Here is an 11,803-nt window from a genome sequence, read left to right as displayed (position 1 = left end):
AGCCACAAAATGTTTTATCAAAGGGGTTTAGTTAACCACATATACTGGCTCTTAGCTCAACTGAAACCCACGGCTGTGGTTGCAGGTGTGTTTGCATTCTCTATTGCTGGAGAGTTAATGATTTCCCAGTCTGACAACTGAAAAGATGTGATGTATGAAAGCCTTTACTCCCGGGCTTTATCTTAATAACCTCCACAAGCTAATAACAAGCCTCATAATTAACAAATAATTAATAGATAATCACAGTAGGTAGATATTAAAAAGAGAAAAGACAAGTGAGGTGAGGAAATGTTGATATGTATTCCACAAGTAACACTTTTACAAAGCAGGGAGTGTTACAGTCGGTACAGTATGTGAAGCCAAGGACAACCCCAAACGGACAAAAAAAGGCTGAAAAATAAATAGTCTGAAGACGAGCAGTCAACAGAAGGTCTAAAACCATCACAACCTTCACCGTGTAATAATAAAAACAAAGGGACCCATTTTATAACAAGGGTTGAGGTTTGGCACAGAGAGGGTAAAAGGCAGAAGCATAACACAAAATCAATTTGTGACCCAAATTATCTAGTAACATTTGGAGAACAAAACACATCGGGAGATAAGAGCTTTCAATTCTGCTGTCAGTCATGCTCATATAAAACAGATTCAGTACAGTTATCACAGTTTGAGACAGGAATGAGTGAAGGAACTCTCTGTTATTCAACTAATACACAGTGTACTGAGGTTAGGGCTGGGTGATAGATATTATCACAAAATGAGATCATCCCAGAAATGTCTGCTGACAATATAAATGTTTAGTCACATGTACTGCAGTTTATTAAACATCACTTTGATTATTGTGTAAATGATGTTGCATGCATCACTTTTGCATGCACGATTTCAACCCTATCTCCCAGCGCTAGCTGTGCAGTTATTCACGCTGTATGTTGGCAGCTTGTAGTTACGATGTGAAACCTTTTGTAACAAATGTTTGGTCCCAACCCTGAATGGTCCATGATGGCAGTACAGACATGTTGGCAGTGAAATCTTTCACATGGCGCACTCTTCACTGAATGCAACACTGCTATAGAGACGTCAGTGCATAATATTCTGGATATGATCTGAATCGCTTACAGGCAGGCAAACAACAGTGAGGAAACAAAAAAAACCACTCCAAACAGAGAAAAGCATTTTGGATTCACTGGATCAGGGAAGTAAACACAAAAATGTTGAGCACATAAAATGGGAAAAGTTATAATGCTGAAAATATTTGAGGTTACTTAAAACTAATCCTAAAACACTGAAGAATGTAATTATGCTGCAATACGAATGTTGTCAGGACTTTCTTTTGCTCCTTTAAACGTAAACCAGTTTGAATTTTAACGTGCACCATGATGCTTGTACTTCTCTGCTTAAAGTGAAATTATGTTCACAAATAACAAATTCTACTTTTACATTGCAACTTAATGTATTTAACTATCACACAAACATATTTCTACTTACTGTTTAATGTGGTCAAAAACAGTCAAGGTGCAGTTTTAAGATGCCAAATGGCAGCAATGTTAATTAGTTCTGTAAAATTAATCAACTGGAAAACTTTGATAATGCTCTCTCACTCACACACACACACTCACACACAGAGAAATCTGACTGGTATCATCACACATGTGACAGCTGAGCCCTAATGACGATACCATCATAATGTTTTTTCCATCACAATCTATTCATTCTGTACTCCAGTTGAATCGAACTGTACAGTAACATAATAGTGCTGGAATGTTTTGTTGCTTATGGAAACTGTGCCAATTTAATCACATTCAATTTGCTTCTCTTTTAATTATTTAAAAGATCAGGAGGGGTTATTGTTTGACTCACCCTACAAAAAGAAGGACGTTGACATTTCAACAACCTCATTCCGACCAGTAAATGCAGTTCACTTAAACTGGGCATGGTGTCTTGAAATTGAAAGCACACGTACTATACAGACGCACAGATGAGGGAAGTGAATTACCTATTTACACCCCAGTTGCCACTCACACTATAAAAGTAACATTCATTGAGCTCAAATATTCCTCTCCCAGTGTTCACAGTACACACAGCAACGTCTCCAGTGGTAACCTTTTTAAATGGTATTTTACATGTCTTTCATCTGATTTACTGCATTTTTAATAAAAATCTAGTTGCACTTTTACATTTTCCCCAAAAAGAAATCTAATTGGACCTGTTGCTAGAAAGAGAGAAAGAGAGAGAGAGAGAGAGAGAGAGAGAGAGAGAGAGAGTTGGTGCGATCAATGCTGAAAATTATGTTCTTGAAGTAACTCCCCCTCATGTTTCAAAAAAGTATCCAACCAGTTCTTTTCTGTACCTCCAATTCAGTCTGTTTTTTCTCCGGTTTTCTCTTTCACATTTTCTACTCTCTCTCCCTCTCTTTTCTCCTCCTTGTCCCCTCTCCTACCTTCCCTTTTCCCTCCCTTCAGGGCCCTGCCGACTACTATGCAGCAAACGGCGATGATGTGCATGATAAAGTAGATGGACGTCCAGTAGTTGATGGTGTCAGAGGCCTTCAGCAGCACGAAGCCCATGCACATGTAGTCGTAGGCCCTCATCTTCAAGAACCAGTGAACCCAGTCGAAGATGTTCTGTCCCCGGGGACCCAGTTTAGCTCGGACAGAGGCCTCCATGGCGGACTCGGCTGCGATGCACAGTGGGATGGTGAGGAAGGAGAGGTAGTAGCCGGCATGTAGTCCGTGCCAGTAGGCACTGATGAACATGGTCCAGCCAGCCCTGCGAGTTACAGACAAACAGGAGAGATGAGTCATACAGACACAACACTGTGAGGGTTTCTGTCTTCTGTCATTTGATTTATTTGAGGTTACAAATTAAAAATGCTACATCAGGATGGATTGTGTTGGTCTTTCCTTTAAATTGTCACCCATCTGCAGCTTATTTTCTGTGCCATAAACTTCCATTGTTATCCAAAAACTATTAAAAACACACGAATGAGCCACAATGTTACACTGTTCCTCCATTACTATGAACACTGACAGTGTTTTCAATTGCTCCCTCTAACACCATCCTGCTGCTGGAAATACTCACTAATGAACCAAATTCATTACTGAAAACAGTCCTAAATGCACAATTTACTCCTACTTGAGAAATGTTCGCTATAAACTACAGTGCCCAGCTATTATAAGACTTTCTTTTAAATAAAAATATATCTTTGTGACCTTTTTAAAAAAAAGATTTGCATATTCAAGTTCCACAGAAGAACTGAGAAACAATGTTGGTTTTGGTTATTTGCTCATGGGATTTAGTGACAATAACTAACATGCTTATTATTTAACTTTTTACTTTATCAGCCAACAACAGAATTAGCTAGAATCAGTTCTCTTTTGTGTGACTTGAAATAAAATTATGTATGAGAGGTTCCCTGAAGGAAATTCCCATTTAAAGATCCAAGCTGATTAGTAACAAGAGAGAATGCTCTAAAATCTGGAGATACTTGCTGATAAGATTTTATCTCACTGCAGAGGCCGCATGAAGGCATTTTGATACTCAAACACACCACACAGACATTTATTCTTGTAAAATAAGCTGCTGCACACATAAAGACTTACCTGAGAGTGTAGGCTTTGAAGGGGGAATTGGGGTAGATGTAGTGATGCAGCCACCACTGCACCGTCATGTTCCAGTAACGCATGCCATGACGGACCTTCACACAGAAGTCGGTATTGTAGCAATCAATGTTCTGGATGGTTTTGAAGTCATATTTCTCCTCAGCGGTGGGGTCGGGACTGGGGAAAAAAATCCAGAAAAAGAGAAAACAATTTGACATAAATACAAACTTTCAACAGCGAAAACATGAGTGAGCAATAACTGATTCATCCTCTTCTAATATTTAATTTAATACTTGTTAGTCCTGTGAAAATGTACCTGTAGGTGACAGTGGGTCCTCCTCCGGGTTTGGACTGTGCCTTTTCTGGATAGCAGCCCAGACCGGCACTGATACAACCCGCCTCAGCTCCACACCACGCTGCATAGAAACGCATCCTGAACACGAAGAATACTGCTATCATGTAGAACAACCTGGTGATAGAGGGTGAAACAGGGAGAGCGACAGGTAAAGTACATTCTTCCTCTTTATCAAACAACTGCAGGGACATTACTACGACATTCAACCCTAAATAAGTGCTGTGCCCTCCATAGTTTGTAACCTCTGACTTGATAGGAATCATTTTTTACTTTCCTAATCCACAGCATTGTTCTATTTATTTCATCTATGCTTTATATTCTACACTTTGTACAATATGTTTACTGCAGTTTAAGTTAACTGGCTCCCAGCACAATGTAGAGAATATTCAAAAATATTATTCACCACATTTAAAAAATAGTTTTGACTATATAAGTACATAGTATTCTTTTGTCAAAAAAAAAATAGGTTATTCCAGCAACAACTATTTGCTATGTCAATATGTAGTAGAGTGATGTTGTCCTTAGCAGAGAATGACATGTCAATATCACACTCCCTCTTCCTGTGTTGACCCCTGAGCATTGTTTACTTCCCCGATCCGGTTGAGCGTGAATGTTAGTGCATGTAAATCTCTCTGTGTGCAACTGTGGGCTTTGAGTAGAGTGACTGAGATGGCTGTTTTTGTCAAATAACTCGGTGAATTAAGGGTTTATTTTAATCAAAGCAGAGTTGTTGATTGTTGTTGAAACAGTGAAAAGACTAACAAAGGCCGCTTTGGTGAGTTTTATCTTGTTTTTCGTGTGTTTTATGAACCGGGAGGTAAAATGATTGTTTTTGTCAATAGAGTCTGGTGGGCCGCAGTACTCTTTGTTTTTGTCTGCTGGTATTCTAGTGAGACATCTAGTCTGAAAGTCGTATAAAGCACCTTTAAATTCAATTAAATGTATTCTTCTCTTAGTATTTTAACTAATACTATTGTACTGTATGCAGTTGCTCACACTTTCATTTTATCTATTATTACTATCTTAATACAAATAAATGATGCAATAATGATATGATGATGACTACATAATCACAACTCCTATAACTGACATTATCAGGGCAGTAATGCATTGAAACAATACCGAAAGAAAAAGTTTTCATCCAGGAACTCCTCTGTGCGAACGTAGGCCAGTGGAAAGATGGAGTTGACGCCCAGGAAAAGAGCGCCATAGACGGGAACCAGCTTTAGACGCTGCAGGCACGGCTCCCAGGCAGGCAGGGCCTGAGGGCTCGGCTGCCTCAGCCAGTCAAAGTACGTTTGGAAGCGGAAGAACGGACCTTTAGGGAGATGGAGGGATGAGATACAGGAGCGTTCAAAAGACAATGATAGACAAAAAGGGAAAATCGGAATAATGCGAGACACAAAAGGAAGCAGTAGAGGACGGCGTGGTTCAAAAGACGAGAGGGTGTTGTTGGACAGGAGAGGGGAGTAAGAAGATAAAAAGAGAGAAGAGGTATATGAAAACCACAAGTAATCTTAAATAATACTGAAAACAATGTGGACTCACACAATGTTGGACAAGTAGCGGAGAGTGAGACAAAGAGAGACAACAGTTAAAATTCATGCAAAAGCAAATCAACATCAACAACAATGAACATGAATATAACCAGCTGGCACACAAACATAATCCTGACACGTGACAGACGTTTCCACAGACTTACCGGTCATTATACCGACATAACAGTAGCTATAGGACAGAATGTCGTAGAGAGAGGGCTCCTGAGACAGACCTCCAATGACAGGAGACTTGGCAAAAGAGCTCACTTCCTTTTTCTTCTCTATGTGGAAGCTTTGCACCTCATTGGCTAGACTCACCATCTGAGTTAAAAACAGAAAGATACATCAAAAGTCAACAAAGACGCACAAATTCTTAAGACTCACACAGCCTGTAAAGACTGTTTGTTACAGCAGCAATTTATCCACCATACCTTGAGAGTGAGGAGTAGCTGGACAGCATTGGCAAAAGGCGTCGGTGGTGGCAGCCCGAACCAAGTGACCATCCGGAAGAAGAGGAGGTAGAGAAAGGTCCAGCTGAGGCTCAGTGCTGGGGCATGCCTTATAGACAGAGACACATGGGTTTACATGTTGTGTCTGCACCATACCATCAGTAAACACTGTAATAAGGGTGTTACAGGTGTTTGTTTAATCTGCGGGTATTCTGATAATCGGCTCTTTGGCTCTCAAGTTTCATATATGATAGTACATTGAATACTTTTGGGTTTTGGACTGTTGATAAGGCAAAAACAATACAATTTCAACACATCATCTCATGGTCTGAGAAAGTGTGGGGAGCATTTGTCTGTTTATTGACATTTAATTGGCAGATTGATCAATAAAAATACCTTTCAGGCCTGCTGTCCTGACTTTGGTACTTTGCGTTTGTAACATACAGTGAAACAAGTTTGGTAAAAGCACAGATATTCGTCTCTCACCGCCAGCTGCTCTTTATAATAATCCATGTTCCAATCACCGTCACCAGAGAGTGGAGTGTGTGAATGTGACAGGTAGTGATGGTGATAGAGAGGCCCAGAAGAAGAGCTGCCCCCTGCTTCACAGGAGGACCTGAAGTGAAAGAAAAAACATACAATTAAGCTACATATACCAAGAAGTTATACACACACACATATAAAGGATGTGGATATAAATGGGCTGGTGCAACCCCAAACACAGCAGGCATATCAACATTTCTCAAAAGTGTACAGTATGGAGAGCAGTTTTTGTGACTCATAAAACATGTGTTTACACTTTATACAGGGGTCTGCCAATCACCTCTTACATATTTAAATACATGTTTTCATAACAATAACGGACAGTCAGAGCTAGCGTTGCAGGTACATCTGATAGGTGAAGAAAAATGTTTTTAAAATCTATAAATAAATAAATATATAAACTGCAGTCGCAGAAACACGAGACTGAGGCTGTGAAGCATACACACAGGCTTCACATCAGGTTAAAGAGCACAAACCCCTGAACAAAAGAAAGGATTAATTAAAGTCTTCTTTCACTATCATTCATAGTCTCCCAAAACACCAGATTAAACATCACTAATCCTTAATAGTGGGCTATGGAGCAGAGACTGCTAAGAAGATTTCCACTTTCTTCATCCCTTCATAGAAGAGGAGGCTTTCCTATAAAGAAACAGTCCCATATCCTATTAGACACCTTTCAGGATATGTATGATCATTGGATTGAAGCTGTAGATGAAGAGCAGCCCTCCTCTTTAGTACACACACAATGTTAAATTGATACTGTTTGGTATTTTGTATGTGAATAAATATAAATCCCACAATGCAAAACAAGGCAACAACTGTAAGAAAGGAGCTTGTGCCTTTTAGAGGACAAATATAAAGACAAATCTTATTTCACATAACAGCATTAGCCAATAGAAAAATAAATAACATTTAAAAATGTTGCTTCTTATGTTTGAAATTCATATACGTCTGTAACTTGGGTTAGAAATCTAACCCGATAGAAATACTCACTGAGGTAACGGAAGAGGAATCCAATGGGAATGGAAGCAGCAAGAATTCCCAAATACACCAGCTCATCAGGAGACATCTCTCTGTCGGCACAGACACACAGATCAGCTCCAGACTTTCTCTTATAGGAACTACACACATCATTAATAAATAATCCTTAATTATGAGTGAAGAACACACAGAGCAAAGCACGACGGACACAATGAAAGCAACTGAATCCATTCTAACAAGTGCTCTTTTTATGGAGATTGCATCACATATGCATTTATTAGTAGGTAACGTTAGTACACATTATTTTGCAAACTAGTTACATACAAAAGTAGTGGTTGGGACACAGTTACACCACTGAAGTCTGAGGAAATATTATTAGTACTGTCTGTTTTTCCATGAATCATTTCTCTCCTCACTGGCAATTTTTTGCAGCCACACCTTGTTTATATGTCTTATTATTAAAAGATTTCTTTTATCTACCATTTGCATTTGTAATTGTGAGATGTAACTTACGCAGCCACAATAAAGATAAAATCTTCAGGGTGTATTTCACAATAACTTCTCAACTGAGGACATTTCCGGTGAGTTACATGCAGCAGCAGCTTTTAACACTGCTGCAGACATTAGTTTGAACGCTGGTCGGATAAAAGCTTTGATGAAGAGACGAAATGCAAAAAGGACAACACACGCCAATATTAACGTTACATAACACGGAACAGCATGCGGGAACTTACTGCTCCTGAATACAGTGCCACAGGAGAAAGCTGGGGCAAACAGCTGCTTCTTTGAGCACTTCCATTAGGTGTAAGTTATAAAGTATAAATGAGTTTAGTGTAATTCACTCAGGACTTAAAACATCAGCTCAAAGCTCACCAACATGCGTCCACAATCACTCCCTTCAAAAAGCTTCTTCCAGGTGACTTCACTTTAAACTAACAGCAACATAAGCTCACAGATTATGGCCGTCTTTATAATGTCGTGATAGATGATTAAAAACAGCAGCAAATACCGGGTTGTGAGAGGTTAAAGCGCAGTGTGGATGTATTGATCAGTACAGGTATGTAGCCAGTGAAGATAGCGGTGCAGACGTTACCATGGCAGCTATCACCGGAGAGCGACCGTTAAAATGAGCGACCGTTGGTTTAAACGCTTTCCTCTTACTTACATTTATAACGTGTTCAATCACCGCGGTTCAATCACGCTCCGGTCTCCGGGAATAAAGCTCGTACATCCAACGACCCATTCACACCGCTAGCACAGGAGCAGCTCACTTCCTGGTTCATGTAAAATGACGTCACGTGGTGAACGTAGGCGGAACCATTCCAGCTGTAAGGGGGGCTGGACTGTACCATTCTGACTTTTAGAGTTACACTACTAAACCGCAGGCTTTCAAGCTTGTGAAGTGACTCACTTCCTTTAGTATGCTGTAATTATATTTACACCTTTTATATGCACTTCATTATGTGACAGTATTAATTACAACTTCTATTCTAAAGAAAAACAAATACAACTCAGTTCTCTGGTCAGACCAAACATTTTTATTGAAATTTTTTTTGACAGGACAGGAAGTATCCGCACACACTCCCTGGACGTCATCCTTCTTAATCTTCCTCCTCGTCGTCGGCTCCTCCAGCTCCACCCTGGCCCTTCTTGGCGTTCTTTCTCTTGACGCGGCCCGGGCGTCCGCCACCGTACGGAGACCTCAGGGAGAAGTCGATGTGCTTCTGGCTGTCCAGGCGAACCACAAAGGATGGGATGTTCACCACCTGCTTGCGCACACTGCCAAGACAGATAACGAGGGGAGGAGTTTAGAAAACACTCAAATAAGTCCATGTCACATATTTTATAGTAAATTTTAAACATGAAGATGGGCTAGTGCCATCAATTTACTGCAGGCTTCATTGACGAGGAATTCTTGACACCACAGAAAATCTGAACATATTAGCTTAAATCATCAGCCTGAGTATTTGCTACAATCACAACACGAGGTGTAGTGAACACTGTAATTGCCCGAGGTGCAATCCCCCATACCTTACCTGACAGCCACCACACCTCAGTGGCACAGTCCCAGCCCTCTGCGGCAGGATTGGCTCTGGGCAATGTTTACTGACAAGGTATACGGTTTTGATACCGAATTGACCTTGCTGAAAAGTTTAACTGATCTCAGCGGACGGCATTACAAGTTGACGGTCCTCTGATGGAAGAGGAAGCATTGAGAGATTCTCAGAAGACTGCGACCCCCTTTATTATCTGCTGTTGTTCCACAGGAGCCTTAGAGCTTACCGAATGTGCCTCTGACGGATAAGGACACGGGCATGGTGGATGCTCTTGGCAAGTCCCAGCTTGAAGACCTGTGTCTGCAGCCTCCTCTCCAAGAAGTCTTCAACCTTCAGACCCAGGATGTAATCGAGCTTCATCTTACCCTCGTCCAGCACACCGATCCTCACCAGACGCCTGAGCAAAGCATTACCTGGAAGACGACACAGCGGCCATTTACCAAAACATACAGGTACGTATACAGAGCATGTGGCAATTTTATAACAATGGCCTCATTCACGAGGAATTCTTGACACCATAGAAAAGTCTGACAAGTGATAGTTAAATCATCGGCCAATATACTGATCAAGCCTGTATTTGAATTTACCTTCAAACAGACGCTTGGGGTCCTTCTCGTCAAGAGTCAGCAGCTCTCTGGCAGCTTTACGGATCTTGGCCAGGGTGAACTTGACCCTCCACACCTCACGCTTGTTCCTCAGTCCATACTCGCCTTTAAAACAGATGGGAGAGTAAACAATCAAAGTTCATTTTCCAGCCTCGTTTTCTGCCCAATGGTGTATAATAAAACACAACATACCAATGAGTTTCAACTCCTGGTCGAGACGGGACTTCTCGAAGGGACGGCGGGGGGTGACATATGTCTTGCGACAAACCCAACTTCTGGCAACGGGCATGGCGGCTTAGAAGTGCCTGCAACATCAGAACATTACAGACATTAAGTTATACAGTAAAAATAATAAATGCACAACAGAGGGATAAAATATTCACAGCAGCAGTTACAACTAGACTATAATCATAAACTGATAATCTCTATTCAGATTGAATGAACTTCATTATGTAAGAGTTTTTCCTTCAAACTGCAGCCAAATGAATTTTACAAGACTAAAGCATACTGACATATACCTCAAAATACCCTCATGTGAATAGTAGTAGTTTAAATGTAGTTTATCACAGGACCGTGGATCCTAATTCAATGTGGTATTAACGTTTGAGTCGCTGCTAAACCTCCCGAGCACTTAAACCGCTACAGTGCAATTAATTAAATAGTTTTGTAGCTGTAATAAATCATGTAAATGTGTGTGTCTGCCTCACGACTAGGCCTCATCTGCACCGCACCACGTTGTGCTATGTGACAAGCTAGCGTTAGCTTAGCTGAATTAGCTGTTCCCGTCAACAATTTACTACAAAATATTATCGGTGGTCGAACAACCGTGTTCCCCTTCACTGTCCGACGGCTCCTGGTCGCTAAAACGGTATAAAAGCGGCATGTTTGCGTTGTAAAGTAGCATGAGGGCGGCAGTCCGTACCTGTCTCGCTCAGGCTCGCGCAGTAAAGAGGACGTTAAAGGAAGTTGCCGTTTACTTATAGGGCCGACTTACGCACTACATATCCCATCATGCACCTCTGCGCCCGAACGGAAGTTTGAATGTAGGTCTTGTCGCACTCTGTTGGTCACACAGAAAACAACAGGTGCAAACCAGTCGAGGTAGCTTCACATATACTGTTTGTGTGTTTGTTTGTTTGTGTGTGTGTTTTTTAACTTATTGTAGCAGTGTTTGTCTCTGTAACATCTGTCAACACTTATCACTGTCACTTTTTTTTTTTTTTTACACTATTTAATACAATACTTGCACTATTAGTACTGGACAGTTCACATACATATTTTGATATACATATATAGATTATATTTACGCTGAGTGTCTGCTGTATATATATATATATTTATATTTGTTGTGTTGTTTTTACACCATGCCACTACCTCCTGCTGTAACCGGTGCAATCTGCCAAAAACAATCACATCTGTATACAAGCTGTATCTAGCTGTATATATTGTAGCTACATACAACTCTTATTTTTAGTTATTTCTATTTTTCATTAAATCTTGTTTTTTTTTTTCTATTCTATTTTATTTATTGTGTAAGATCTACTTTTCTTACCTGTTCTGTTGTATCTGGAGCTGCTGTAGCAAGTGGATTCCCCCAGTGTGGGATCAATAAAGTCTATCTACTGACCTGCAGATGTGTGTGAATCATAAATATGATTCATGTTGTCAAATACCTGAAG

At 40.5% G+C, this 11,803-nt stretch overlaps 2 protein-coding genes across 2 annotated transcripts; both read right to left on the bottom strand.

Annotated features, from left to right (window-relative positions):
- Nucleotides 1-281: 281 nt before the first annotated feature.
- On the bottom strand, nt 282-8,749 carry mboat7 (membrane bound O-acyltransferase domain containing 7). The gene is made up of 9 exons (XM_051405482.1): nt 8,628-8,749; nt 7,475-7,554; nt 6,425-6,554; nt 5,921-6,047; nt 5,654-5,810; nt 5,074-5,269; nt 3,913-4,065; nt 3,597-3,773; nt 282-2,763 (listed from the first exon to the last, which is right to left on the bottom strand). Exons 2-9 carry the CDS (start codon nt 7,548-7,550, stop codon nt 2,352-2,354), a joined length of 1,428 nt encoding a protein of 475 aa, XP_051261442.1. The 5' UTR covers nt 7,551-7,554; nt 8,628-8,749; the 3' UTR covers nt 282-2,351.
- Nucleotides 8,750-8,977: 228 nt separating this feature from the next.
- On the bottom strand, nt 8,978-11,145 carry rps9 (ribosomal protein S9). Its single transcript, XM_051405285.1, has 5 exons — nt 11,047-11,145; nt 10,317-10,429; nt 10,107-10,229; nt 9,746-9,932; nt 8,978-9,241 (listed from the first exon to the last, which is right to left on the bottom strand). Exons 2-5 carry the CDS (start codon nt 10,411-10,413, stop codon nt 9,064-9,066), a joined length of 585 nt encoding a protein of 194 aa, XP_051261245.1. The 5' UTR covers nt 10,414-10,429; nt 11,047-11,145; the 3' UTR covers nt 8,978-9,063.
- Between the last annotated feature and the right edge of the window lie 658 nt (nt 11,146-11,803).

This window comes from Dicentrarchus labrax, unplaced genomic scaffold, assembly GCF_905237075.1.
Source record: "Dicentrarchus labrax unplaced genomic scaffold, dlabrax2021, whole genome shotgun sequence".
Classification (NCBI taxonomy): domain Eukaryota; kingdom Metazoa; phylum Chordata; class Actinopteri; family Moronidae; genus Dicentrarchus; species Dicentrarchus labrax.
The sequence above is the reverse complement of the archived record's forward strand: the minus strand, read 5'-3'. Positions and strand labels throughout refer to the sequence as shown.